The sequence below is a fragment of the Odocoileus virginianus genome, chromosome 3 (genome assembly GCF_023699985.2).
Source record: "Odocoileus virginianus isolate 20LAN1187 ecotype Illinois chromosome 3, Ovbor_1.2, whole genome shotgun sequence".
NCBI classification, from domain to species: Eukaryota; Metazoa; Chordata; class Mammalia; order Artiodactyla; family Cervidae; genus Odocoileus; species Odocoileus virginianus.
Window position 1 is genome coordinate 7,739,004 of NC_069676.1, and position 14,572 is coordinate 7,753,575.

The window sequence follows — 14,572 nt, forward strand, 5'->3', positions numbered from 1 at the left end:
CCTGGTGGGCTGCGGGTCTATGGGGTCACACAGACTCGGACACGACTGAAGCTACTTAGCAGCAGCAGCAGCAGCATGCTCCCATTGCCATTTACTTTGTTGTTTTGGGTTCAAGTTATCCACCTTTTATGTGTTTCCTGTCTAGAAAAGATCCCTTAGCATTTGTTGAAGACCTGGTTTGGTGGTGCTGAATTCTCTCAGCTTCTGCTTGTCTGTAAAGCTTTTGATTTCTCCTTTATATTTGAATGAGATCCTTGCTGGGTACAGTAATCTGGGTTGTAGGTTTTTCTCTTTAATAACTTTAAGTATGTCCTGCCATTCCCATCTGGCCTGAAGAGTTTCTTAACCATATGCGTAATTGTCACTTTTCCCTTGCTGCTTTTAATATTTGTTCTTTGTGTTTGATATTTATTAATTTGATTAATATGTGTCTTGGGGTGTTTAACCTTGGGTTTATCCTGTTTGGGACTCTCTGGGATTTTTGGACTTGGGTGGCTATTTCTCTCCCCATTGTAGGGATGTTTTCAACTATTATCTCCTCGAGTACTTTCTCATGGCCTTTCCTTTTTGTCTTCTTCTTCTGGGACTCCTATGATTTGAATGTTGGTGCATTTGACATTGCCCCAGAGGTCTCTGAGGTTGTCCTCATTTCTTGTAATTCTTTTTTACTCTCTGCTTCATTAATTTCCACAATGCTGTAAAGTAATTAGCCTCAAACTAATAAAAAAAAAGTTAAAAAAATATTTTTACTAAGAAAAAAAAAATAAATATGGCCTTAAATTAAAAAAAAAAAAAAATTTCCACCATTCTATCTTCCACCTCACTTATCCTATCTTCTGCCTCAGTTGTTCTACTGTTGGTTCCCTCCAGAGTGCTTTTGATCTCACTTATTGCATTATTCATTATTGATTGACTCTTTTATTTCTTCTGGTCCTTGTGAAACATTTATTGCACCTTCTTAATTCTTGTCTCCATACTATTTATCTGTAACTCCATTTTGTTTTTACAATTTTGGATCATTTTTACTATCATGATTCTGAATTCTTTTTCAGGTATACTCCCTATCTCCTCCTCTTTTGTTTGGTTTGGTGGGCATTTATCACGTTTCTTTACCTGCTGAATCTTTCTCTGCCTTTTCATCTTGTTTAGATTGCTGTGTTTGGGGTGCCCTTTCTATATGATGGAAGTTTGTGGCTCCTCTTTATTGTGGAGGTTCCTCCCTGTGGGTGGGGTTGGACTAGTGGCTTGTCAAGGTTTCCTGGTTAGGGAAGCTTGCGTTGGTGTTCTGGTTTGTGGAGCTGGATCTCTTCTCTCTGGAGTACAATGAAGGGTCTAGTAGTGAGTTTTGAGATGTCTATGGGTTTGATGTGACTTTGGGCATCCTGTATATTAATGCTCAGGGCTATGTTCCTGTGTTGCTGAAGAATTAACATGGTATGTCTTGCTCTGGAACTTGTTGGCTCTTGGGTGGAATTTGGTTTCAGTGAAGGTATGGAGGATTTTGGATGATCTCTTGTCAATCAATGGTCCCTGGAATCAGGAGTTTTCTGGTGTTCTCAAGTTTTGGATTTAAACCTCCTGTTTCTGGTTTTCAGTCTTATTCTTACAGTAGCCTCAAGAGTTCTCCATCCATACTGCACCAATGATAAAACATCTAGGTTAATGGAGAAAAGATTCTCCACAGTGAGGGACACACAGAGAGGTTCACAGAGTTACATGGAGAAGAGAAGAGGGAAGAGGGAGATAGAGGTAACCAGGAGGAGAAGAGGGGGAGTCAAAAGGGGAGAGAGACAGATCTAGCTGGTGATCTATTCCCTAAGTGTTCTCCACAGCCCAGAATTCCCAAAGAGATTCACAGAATTTGGTAGAGAAGAGAAGGAGGCGGGAGGAGATAGAGGTGACCTGGGGGAGAAAAAGGAGAGTCAAAAAGGGGAGGGGGCAATCAAGCCAGTAATCACACTCTTAAGTAAAAATGGGTACTGAAGATTGGATTCTTAAAGGTACAAAATTGATAACAAATACCAAAAAGCAACAGATTAAAAATCTAGAGTAGAGGTTAGATTCTCAAAAATACAATATTAAAAAAACAAAACAAAATCACAAAAATTATAAAAAGTGTATATGAAATTTGATTTAAAAATAGGGCCTTTTTTGCAAGGTAGCAGTAGGTTATAAAAATGAAAATTAAAGGAATAATAAAGGGCTTAAAATTTAAAAACAAAAAAATGATAATAGTAAAATATATCTAGGAATTTCTCTGGAGCTGTTGCAGGCAATGTGGAATCAGTTCAGTTTCAGATAGTTCCTTGTTCCAGCTTATGCTTCTTCTTGAGGTGTATAGGCCCCTTCTAATGTAGTCAGTGCTAACTACAGGGTTTTAATCTGTTGCACCTGTCACTTCCAAAGCGGTTCTCTCTGTTTATTTTGGTTTCTTCTGTTTGCAAGTCTCTTCAGTGTCTAATTTCTACCCTGACACAAGGGGGCGGTGGTGGTCACTTTTTTAGGCTCACTTGTTCAGTCGTGCTGTGGGGAGGGAGGAGCACTGCAAATATCACCAGTGAGCTTGCCCCCGCTCATGTTGTGTGTGCTTTCCCCGTCTACACTGCTCAGGCTCCAGGTTCCTCTGCAGGGGAACTGTCTAAAGCGGGCCCTGGGTTGCACGCACTTCCCAGGTCTAAGCCACTGAGGTTCTCGGGTACTCCACAAAGGCACAGACTCAGTTGGGCCTGAGTTTTGTGTTCTTTCCAGTTCCGAGCAGTTCATATGACCAGATGCTTGGTGAGCACACTCTCCCCAGGTGGGCGGTGCATCTTATCACCTCCCCCGTCCCAGACACTCGGTTTCCTGGGTGCGCAGCGGGAGCCCTGTCTCAGGTGTGCTGTGTGTCTCCTCTGGGGAGCTGATCTCTGGCTGCGACTTTCCTGGTGGATGTCAACCATCCAGGATCCTAGGAAGACTTGGTTAGTAACTGGGAGCCTACTCACTGTTTGGTAAAGGATGCTGTCTCTGGGGCAGAGATTGCCCCTCACCTTCTCGCTCTGGCTGTCGCCTGCCTGCCTCTCTGCCTCTGGAGGGGAATGGGCTGGTCCACAGCCGGCTAGCTCTCCTCTGGTATTCACTCAGTCCTTTGTTCTGTGAGTGGGCCCAGCAGTGCCTTAGGTTAGAGCTTTTCACAGGAAAGTTCCCTCTCTCTCTCTCTTTTTTTTTTTTTTCTCTCTCTGGCTATCCCAGTTTGGGTTGCTGTCTCATGTTAGCTCCCTCAGATTGTTCTCAGGGCATTCAGGCCTAGTCCTTACCCTAAGCAATGCAGCCCACAGCTCCTTGTTTTGCCCCCACTTGCTGGTGGTAGATGTGAGTGTCTGGGCTACTTCTCCACTGGCAATTGTGGTTAGGCATGTAATCTGCGGGTTTTATTTATTTATTTTTTCCTCCTGGTTATGTCGCTCTCTGAGACTCCAAAATTCCCCACAGACCCGTGGGTGGGAGGGTTTCCTGGCGTTTGGAAACTTCTCCTCTTTCATGACTCCCTCCCTGGAACGGGTCTCCATCCCTAACTCTTTTCTCTCTCTTTTTATCTTTCATATTTTGTCCTACCTCCTTTCGAAGAGAATGGGCCACCTTTCTGGGTTCCTGGTGTCCTCCGCCAGTGTTCAGAAGTTATTTTGTGGAATTTTCTCAGTGTTCAAATGATTTTTCAATGAATTTGTATGGGAGAAAGTGGTCTCCCCATCCTATTCCTCTGCCATTTTAGGACTACCGCCCAAATAGTATCAATGTTTGATCAGATTGTGGAAGTAGAATGTGGCCCTTCCATTTTTCCTGTAATTTATATTTCAACTTCAACTTTATATAACTTATGTAACTCACTTTTATGTTTGGTAATATCTCAGATTTCGAAGATTTTCCCAATTTTATTTTCTACTCTTGTAATTATATTGCCAATTCTGTATTTAAAATATTTAAAAAACCTCATATCTCAAGGGACTGAATGGATCTCTTATGAATAATTTCTTCTTAAATGAAAGTATCATGCCAAGTGTTTTCTCTTTTAGTTGCTGAGTCTAAGTCTTTACTGCTCACTGGATGACAGTCCAAAAAATCTAGAGATGAACTGTTGGGCAAGGAACAGTGACTTTATTTGGAAAGACTGCACACTGAGAATATGGTGGACCTGTGTCTAGCAAACCATCTTGCCTGGTTTGGATGCTAATTTCTTTTATAGAGCAAATAGGGGCAGGTGGTAGGTAAAGTAAAAAAAAAAAAAAATTGAAAACTGAAAACTGTTAGCTGCTCAGTTGCGTCCAACTCTTTGGGACCCCATGGACTATAGCCCACCAGGTTCTTTTGTCCATGGAATTCTCCAGGAACAGGTAGCCATTCCCTTCTCCAAGAGATCTTCCTGACTCAAGGATCAAACTCGGATCTCCTGCATTGCAGGCAGATTCTTTAGCATCTGAGTCAACAAGGAAGCCCAGCACTACTAGAGCCACCGTGTTGCCCCTCCTTTGGAGGGGATGTGGTAATTTCTTCTTTCCAGCAGTCATTTACAGGTCAACCTTGCCAGGATGTTTCTGTGAGCTGTACCAAAGGTATTTTAGCTTAAACTCAGGCAAAGGTGGCAGGGGTCCAGGAGATGGACCGTTATGCATACTTAAAGCTATAGGCAGCATCTATTTAGTGATTAACTTGTAGCCAAAGGAATAGAATACAAAGTTTAAAATGAAAGAAACAGGTCCAATGTAGAGTCAGATTTCTTCTTGCCTATTGCACTTTGTCTGACTAAAAATCAGTTGTGAGTTGTACTACTCATATGGAAAAAAAAAAAACTCCTCTTAATATCCAGTGATATTAATAAGTTTATAGCAGTGGAAAACCTGTGACCACAGTTTTTCGCTTTTGGACACATTCATTCCTTGCAAATCATTACCTTAATTGTCTTCCTTGATAATCCAAATTTTAACATACTGGGTGTTACTACTGATTGTGGGGTATTATTATTTTATTTACTGTTTGGTGTTTTGCTCCATTAAGTAGCTTGTGTCTACCATGTTTACCACAGTCACTGGCAACCAGTGCGTGTGGCTCAGTTTTATTTGACTCTGTGACTCCATGTAGCCCACCATGCTCTTGTGTCCTTGGGATTTCCCGGGCAAGAATTCTGGAGTGAGTTGCCATTCATTACCTCCTTCAGGGAATCTCCTGCGCTCAGGGATCTAACCCATGTCTCCTGCATCTCCTGCATTGCAGTTGGATTCTTTACCACTGAGCCACCTGGAAAGCCCATCACTGACCAAAGATTAATAATTAAGCTATTGTTCCCAAGTGGTGTTCACACAGAAAGAAAAATATGCAAAAATAGGTTGTTATAAGATGGTGTTAGATTTGGTCTTAAATATTATGAACAAAATATTATCATACATTAATTATTAGCAAAATATGTCTCTTTTGGACAGTTCATCTACTCACTGAAGTACAGAATATCAGTTTCCACTTGTGAGATATGTCATTGAGCTGAAAGGCAACATATTTTGATTTTTATTAAATTATTTTTTGTTTCTGCTTGAAAATTTCCTTTGCTTCCAGAAAATATGTTTCCTTAAATTTCTCTGAATGAAACATCTTTTCCTTTTCAAAATTTTGTCACAACCTCTAAAAGTGTAGAGAATGAACAATATCAATATCCATTATAGGCCACCCTTGTAAGCAAAGAATGACTCACTGGAAAGTTTGGATTCTTCTTCAGAGATGTGATTCAGGGTCACAGGTGTTGTACAAACATCCGTGTCCTTCCAGCCTTCCATGGGGCCTCAAAGAGACTTCAGTGGAGTCACTTATCAATACAGTTATATAAAATAAACTGGAATAGCAGAGTAATCATGAATGTTACCTCAAATATCAGAACAAATACTAGAATAAATGTATTCAGATTATTACAACTGTTATCACACCTGTCCTGATGATTGTATCAGTTAGTTTTTGCTGCTAAATAAATGTGGATGAGATAAGAAGAAAGTTGGTGTGAGAGAGAGATTTGAAAATGTTGTGCTGCTGGCTTGGAAATGGAGGATGAGTCCTGAGTAACAGAATGCAACTGTCCTTTACAATCTGTAATAGGAGATAAAATGCTTTGTCCAGTGGAGCATCTTGCAAATGAGGATGTGACTTAAGAGGATTTGTTGCCTTTCTGCTCAAAACTCCAGGAAATCTGCTTCAGAACTGTGAGTAGTTCCAAACTCAGAGGACAAGAGGATATGTGGAGCAGAGTCTGACAGTCCCATCTAAGGCCATGATTAGCCTTCAGCTAACTGAGGCCCTGGTATATTAGAAAATTCAGCCAAGATAAACAGCCTTCCCAGCTTACTTATAGGTGAATAAAGACACAGGAGAATCCCAGGAGAGATCAGAACCATTCAACAACATACAATCCCAGTTTTTAACAAAGTCATAATGCCAAATGATTTGCTTTCAGGATTGCTTATTTGGCAGCAATAGCTTATTGATACAGCAATTTAATTGAACAAATGTGAAGGCAAATATTATAATCTGCTGTTTATTTTTGGCATCTGCTTTGATATTTGAGACAATAATCAAGACCATTCTGTTATTCAAGTTTATTTCATAAACCTATATTTTTATTTTTATTAATTTTTTTCCATTTATTTTTATTAGTTGGAGGCTAATTATTTTACAATATTGTAGTGGTTTTTGTCATACATTGACATGAATCAGCCATGGATTTACATGTATTCCCCATCCTGATGCCCCCTCCCACCTCCCTCCCCACCCCATCCCTCTGGGTCTTCCCAGTGCACCAGCCCTGAGCACTTGTCTCATACATCCAACCTGGGCTGGTGATCTGTTTCACCCTTGATAATATACATGTTTCAATGCTGTTCTCTTGAAACATCCCACCCTCGCTTTCTCCCACAGAGTCCAAAAGTCTGTTCTGTAAATCTGTGTCTCTTTTTCTGTTTTGCATATTGGGTTATCGTTATCATCTTTCTAAATTCCATATATATGTGTTAGTATACTGTAATGGTCTTTATCTTTCTGGCTTACTTCACTCTGTATAATGGGCTCCAGTTTCATCCATCTCATTAGAACTGATTCAAATGAATTATTTTTAATGGCTGAGTAATAGTCCATGGTTTATATGTACCACAGCTTCCTTATCCATTCTTCTGCTGATGGGCATCTAGGTTGTTTCCATGTCCTGGCTATTATAAACAGTGCTGCGATGAACATTGGGGTGCATGTGTCTCTTTCAGATCTGGTTTCCTTGGTGTGTATGCCCAGAAGTGGGATTGCTGGGTCATATGGCAGTTCTATTTCCAGCTTTTTAAGAAATCTCCACACTGTTCTCCATAGCGGCTGTACTAGTTTGCATTTCCACCCACAGTGTAAGAGGGTTCCCTTTTCTCCACACCCTCTCCAGAATTTATTGCTTGTAGACTTTTGGATAGCAGCCATCCTGACTGGCATGTAATGGTACCTCCTTGTGGTTTTGATTTGCATAAAGCTATATTTTAAAAGTGTAAGTCTATTGTTTCCCTGCTGATAATCAAGTGTATTTATAAGAAAAAGTTTGTTTGAGAAGAAAAGTTGGTGACATTGAATCACATATTAGGGAAGAATTAACTGCTCTTGTGAATCACTCTTCAACAATCGAAGAGATCCCCAATCATAAACAGGGCACATAATGGATGATATTTAAAATATACATACTGAGAGGGTAACAGGCAGGAAAGCCAGGGGTCTCCAAATGGAGGAAATAGGCTGCAAGTGTCAGACATTTTTTATCTCTCCCTTAATCAGCAAGAGGAAACAAACTGCAAATGTCAGATTTTTTTCCCTTCTCTATACAAAATTAAAAGGATGTTTCTCTTAAAATTCTGTGATGCCATGATGACACCTGGTTTCACCTGAACTTAACTTTTCTCAAACCTTGAGCTAACCAATGCGTTTTTCTTATGGAAATGTTTTTCTTAAGCTATGTTAATGAAACTATGTATTTGCTTTGGAATTTGCCTTTCTTCAAAATGGTTCCACCTAAGACTAACTTTTTTCTTTTCTCAAATCTTGGGCTGATAATAGCTCAACAAACCAGTATTCATATCAATTGTTTTATGGCTGGGGATGACACATCTCATGCCATTCTATCTCAAAAACGCATATTGTGGGAGAGGGCCCTGGTGAAACTCCCTCAGCCTTGAGGTGTCTCTCTTATCTGAATAACAGCCTTCTAACAGACATAAAACAGCTTGCTAAAGCTAGAAAGGGGGGGCATTCTTTCTGCCCCCTTCTGATCTACGTCAGAAGCTTTGTCTATCTCTTTTATACTTTAATAAAACTTCGTCACACAAAAGCTCTGAGTGATCAAGCCTTGTCACTGGCCCCGGATTGAATTCCTCTTCTCCAGAGGCCAAGAACCCTGGCATCTTTTATGGCTCAACAGTAACTTTTCAATACATTGCTCCTTTTATTATTATGACAAAATTTAGAAAAGACAGAATTTATGCACCCAATATAGGAGCACCTCAAAACATAAGGCAAATGTTAAAAATCATAAAAGGGGAAATTGACAGCACCATAATAACAGTGGGGGACTTTAACAACTGACTTACACCAAAGGACAGACCATCTAGACAGAAAATAAATAAGGAAACACAAGTTTTAAATGACACAATACACCAGATAGGTTTAATTGATATTTATAAGACATTCTACCTGCAAGAGGCAGAATACACACTTTCTTCTCAAGTGCACATGGAACATTCTCCAGCATAGACATATCTTAGGTCACAAATCAAGCCTTAGAAATTTTAAGAAAATTGAAATCTTATCAAGAGTCTTTTCTGATCACAATGCTGAGATTAGAAGTCAATTACAGGAAAAAACTGTAAAAAACACAAACCCATGGAGGCTAAACTATACTGCTAAGTAACCAAGAAATCACTGAAGAAACTAAAGAAGACATTCAAAAATACCTAAAAGCAAATGACAATGAAAGCCCAAAACCATGGGATGCACCAAAGGCAGTTCTAAAAGGGAAGTTTATAGCAGTCCAATCTCACCTCAAGGAGCAAGAAGAATCTCCAGAAAACTATCCAACTTTTTATACCTAAAGCAACTAACAAAAGTAGAAAAAAAGAAACCTCAAAGTTATTAGAAGGGACTAAACAATAAAGATCAGAGTAGAAATAAATGTAATAGAAACAAAGAAAACAAAGGTAAAGATCAATAATGTAGTAAAATCTTTTGATAAAATTCAACACTCATTTGTGATAAAAAGCTCTCCAGAAAGTGGGCATAGGAGGAATGAACCTCAACATAATAAAGGTCAAATACAACAAACCCACAGCAAGCATTCTCAATGGTGAAAAACTATCTCCCCTAAGATTGGGTACAAGACAAGAATGTACAAATTCACCACTTTCAACATAGTCTGGAAGTCCTGGCCATGGTAATCAGAGAAGAAAAGGAAATTAAAAAGTACAAATTGGAAAAGAAGAAGTAAAACTGAGTATTTGTAGATGATGTGTTATTATACATAGAAAGTCCTAGAGATGCCACCAGAAAACTGCTGGAGCTAATCAATGAATCTGGTAAAGATACAGGATACAAAATTAATGCACAGAAATTTCTTGCATTCCTATGCACTAACAAAAAAAGAGCAGAAAGAGAAATTAAGGAAACAATACCATTTATCATTGAAACAAAAAGAATAAAACACCTAGGAAAAAAATCCCACCTAAGGAAGCAAAGACCTGTAATCAAAAAACTATAAAATACTGATGAAAGAAACCAAAGATGATACAAACATATGGAGAAATATACCATGTTCTTGGATTGGAAGAATCAATATTGTGAAAAGGAATATATTATCCAAAGCAATCTACAGATTCAGTGCAGCAACTCCTATCAAATTGCCAATGGCATTCTTCACAGAATTAGAACAAAAAAACTTACAATTTGTATGGAAACACAGAAGATCCCAAAGAGCCAAAGCAATCTTGAGAAAGAAAAATAGAACTGGAGGAATCAGTCTTCCTGACTTCAAGCTATACAAAGGTACAGTAATCATGATGGTATGGCAGTTGAACAAAAAAAGAAATATAGACCAATGATACAGGATGGAAAGTCCAAAGATAAACCCATGTACAAAGATAAACCCATAGGTCACTTAATCTATGACAAAGGGGTCGGGAATATACAATGAAGAAAAGACAGCCTCTTCAATAAGTGGTGCTGGGAAATCTGTACAGTTACATGTAAAAGAATAAAATTAGAACAATTTCTAACACCATACACAGAAATAAGCTCCAAATGGATTAAAGACTTAAAGACTAGACACTATAAAACTCTTAGAGGAAAACATAGACAGAATGCTCTTTGACAAAAACTACAGCAAAATCTTCTTTTGATTTACCTCCTAGAGTAATGAAATTAAAAATAAAAATAAACAAATGGGACCTAAGTAAATTTAAAAGTTTTTGCACACCAAAAGAAATCATAAACAAGATAAAAATATAACCTCCAACTTTCTCTCAATGGGAAAAGATGTTTGCAAACAAAGTATGGAAAAATGATTAATCTTTAAACTATAGAGACAGCTCATGAAACTAAGTATCAAGAAAAGAAATAACTCAAGCAAAAAATGGGTAGAAGTCTGAGATAGATTTCTCTCCAAAGAAGACATATAGCGGCCAAGAGGCACATGAAAAGATGGTCAACATCACTAGTTATTAGAGAAATGCAAATGAAAGCTACAATGAAGTATCACATCACAGCAGACAGACTGACCATCTTCAAAATATCAACAAACAATAAATGCTGAAGAGGGTGTGGAGAAAAGGGAACCCTCTTACACTGTTGGAGGGAATGTAAATTGATACAGCCACTGTAGAGAACAGTATGGAAGTTCCTTAAAAAATTAAAAAGAGAACCAGCATATGATATAACAACCCCACTACTGGACATGTATCCCGAGAAAGCCATAATTCAAAATACACATGTAGCACAATGTTCATTGCAGCACTATTTCAATAATCAGGACCTAGATATCCATTGACAGACAAATGGATAAAGAAGATGTGACAACTGAATACAATGGGATATTACTCAGCCATATAAAGGAATGAAGTTGAATCACTTGTAAGTGATATGGATGAACTTAGAGTTGTCATACAGATTGAAGTAATCAAAATATAAAGACAAATATATATTAACACTTATATGGGGGCTTCCCTGGTGGCTCAGTGGTAAAGAATTCACCTGTCAATGCAGGAGAGATGGGTTTGATCCCTGGGTTGGGAAGATCCTCTGAAGAAGGAAATGGCAACCCATTCCAGAATTGTTGCCTGGGAAATCCTATGGAAGAGGAGCCTGGCGGCCTACAGTCCATTGGGTCACAAAAGAGTTGGACACAACTTAGCAACTAAACAGCAACGCATACATATGTAATCTAGAATATGTTACAGTGAACCTCCTTGCAGGGTAAGAAAGAGATGCAGACGTAGAGAACAGAGTTGTGGACCCTGAGGGAGAAGAAAGGGTGGGAAGGATTGAGAGAGTAGCGTTGACATATATATGTTATCACGTGTCAAATAGCTAGTGGGAAGCTGCTTTATAACACAGGGAGCTCAGCTTGGTGCCCTGTGATGACCTAGAGGGGTTGAGATGGGAAGGATGGGGGAGATAGATGTATAGTTGATTCACATTGCTATACAGCAGAAATTAACACAACATTGTAAAGTGATTATACTCCAACTAAAAAAAATAACAACAACAAGCACACGCACAAAAGACAGAGAGATTACTTGTAGAGTAATGAAAGATTCATGTATAGGCAAGTACTGGAAGTTTTCAAGCAGAAACAGGAAGATAATCCAATACAAACCCATAAACAAGCCATCGACTGTTTCATTCCAATATATAAAATACATTTCACATGAATGTCGATTTTCCATAATATGAAGAGTAGATGTACAGCTTGAAAAAGAAATATTTTGCACAATCATGTAAAGTATATTTTAAAATTTTTCATTATGTTTCACATATTTATTGACAAACTACTCAAATTTGAGTTACCTTCAGAATCTACATGAAGACAGGTATTCAATAATCTGTGTGGCTGTGGCTGTGGTAGGCATTATGGACACAGAGCTGAAGAACACAATGGAATCTTAAGGAGGAGAATAAAATTCATTGAACATATGTATGTGGTACAGATATAGAGGAATACTACTCATCCATGAAAAAATTGAATAGTGACATTCACAGCAGCATGTATTGACCTAGAGATTATCACACTAAGACAAAGAAAAATATCACATGGTATCATTTATATGTAGAATCTAAAAAAATGATACAAATGAACCTAGCAGAACTATACCACAGATAGAAAACAAACTTATGATTACCAAAGAAAAATGGTAGGGGGTGGGATAATTTTGGAGTTAGGGATTAACATATCCACACTACTATATATAAAATAGATAACAAATAGAGATGTACTATATACCACAGGGAATTATACTCAATGTTTTGTAATAAAGTACAAGGGAAAAAACCTGAAAAATTTATGTGTATGTATAACTGAGTCACTTTGCTGTATATCTGAAAATAACAACATTGTAAACTACTCTTCTTCAATTAAGAAAAGAAATCTTTCTATGATAAATGTGATAAATCCTATGATAAATGTGAATTCCCCAATTTTTCAGATCCAAGGGTGAGGATAAATTTGAGAGTTGGAAAAAACATAAAGGGTACAATGCTTTAGATATGAGGGAGCGCACAAGCTTAATCAAGCTAGTTACAGAAATTGTAGGGAGGAGTTGAAGTCAAATAAGTGGAAATTCCAGGAAATAAATAGAAGGAGCAAGCTTGAATTCCACAATCTGATCAAAGAATCTCATTAAAGATCTGCAAGTTCTGGCTCTGAGGCTTTGAAGCCTTCCATCATGTGCCCTTCCTCAGTGGAAGACAAGTAACGCTTTTCTAGGCGGTGTTCTAAAGAAAGAGTTCAGAGCCCTCTTTATGTCTTTGTTCCTCAGACTGTAGATAAAGGGGTTCAGCATGGGTGTGACCACAATGTACATCACTGACATGGTTGCAGTTGAATGTGAGCTGTGGATAGCAGCAGAACTGAGGTACACTCCTAACCCTGTGCAATAAAATAAGGAGACAACTGAGAGGTGAGATGCACAGGTGGAAAATGCTTTATACTTCCCCTGAACTGATGAGATTCTATGTATGGCAGAAGCTATTTTAGAATATGAGTAAAGGATGCCAGCAAAGGGACCAACTCCTAGCAGTCCAGCTGCAAAGTACATCACCATGTCATTAAGAAAGTTGTCAGAACAGGCAAGTTGGATCAACAACTTGACTTCACAGTAATAGTGAGGGATTTTCACCTTTCTGCAAAAGGACAGCCTTAAGACCATTAAGGTTTGTAACAAGGAATCCAGGACACTGATGATCCAGCTAACCAGAACCAAAACTCCACATATTTTGGAGTTCATGATGACCGTGTAATGCAGGGGGTGACAGATGGCCACAAAGCGGTCATAGGCCATCGCTGTCAGGAGGAAGATGTCCAACCCTGCAAATAGCATGAAAAAAAACATCTGGGTCATGCAGCCTTCATAGGTTATAACTTGGCTCTGTGTCTGGATGTTCCACAGCATCTTTGGGATCGTAGTGGAGGTGAAACAGATGTCTACAAAGGACAGGTTGGAGAGGAAGAAGTACATAGGGGTGTGGAGGTGGGAGTCTGAGCTGACAGTTAGGATTATGAGCAGGTTTCCAAACACAGTGATCAGGTACATGGAGAGGAAAAGTCCAAATATGAGATGCTGCAGTTCTGGTTTCTCTGAAAGTCCCAGAAGAAAAAATTCTGAATCTCTTGTTAGGTTTCTTGGTGCCATGTGATAGAGATGACTACAAGGAAAACATTAATATTGTGATTTTTTTTTTGCACCAAATGGCATTAGCCACACAGTTGAAATGCTACCATTTATAATTTTCTGTGGGCTTCCCTGGTGGCTCAGATGGCAAAGAATCTGCCTGCAATGTGGGAGACCTGGGTTAGGAAGTTCCCTTGGAGGAGGGCATGGAGATCCACTCTAGTATTCTTGCCTGGGAATCCCATGGACAGAGGAGCCTGGCAGCTACAGTCCAAGGAGTCGAAACAAGCTGGACATGACTAAGCACAATATAATTTTCTGTCAAGATATATTACCAATATTTTGTTCATGGATTTGATCCTCTTTAGGGAATTGTCTGTGCCTTCTCTAACTGGCAAACTTGTTGTGCTTTTACCTTTTTACTCAAGATGTCATGTATTCCACAGTTATTTTTCTGTTCTCTGTTCTTAACTTTTCAAGTTAATTTTTCTAAATTAATTTTTAATTTTAAATTAATTCATGTTGTAGTACAATTGTTTTACTATTCCATAGTTTTAATGAGAAATTCTTTTATTCTTTTGGTGAACATAAACTGACTTGGGCAATGTTCCAGGTGCCATCAAGGCAACAAATACAGGGTTCTGAGAAACAAAAAGCTTCTA

At 38.7% G+C, this 14,572-nt stretch overlaps 1 protein-coding gene across 1 annotated transcript; it reads right to left on the minus strand.

Moving 5' to 3' along the window:
• Positions 1–12,977: 12,977 nt before the first annotated feature.
• LOC139032635 (olfactory receptor 7A17-like) lies at positions 12,978–13,949 on the minus strand. The gene has a single exon (XM_070460175.1). The coding sequence runs from the start codon at positions 13,929–13,931 to the stop codon at positions 12,978–12,980; it is 954 nt and encodes a 317-aa protein (XP_070316276.1). The 5' UTR covers positions 13,932–13,949.
• Positions 13,950–14,572: the final 623 nt, after the last annotated feature.

Coding starts and splice junctions, on each gene's coding strand:
- LOC139032635 (XM_070460175.1), bottom strand. CDS start 13,931: ATGGCACCAAGAAACCTAACAAGAGATTCAGAATTTTTTCTTCTGGGA.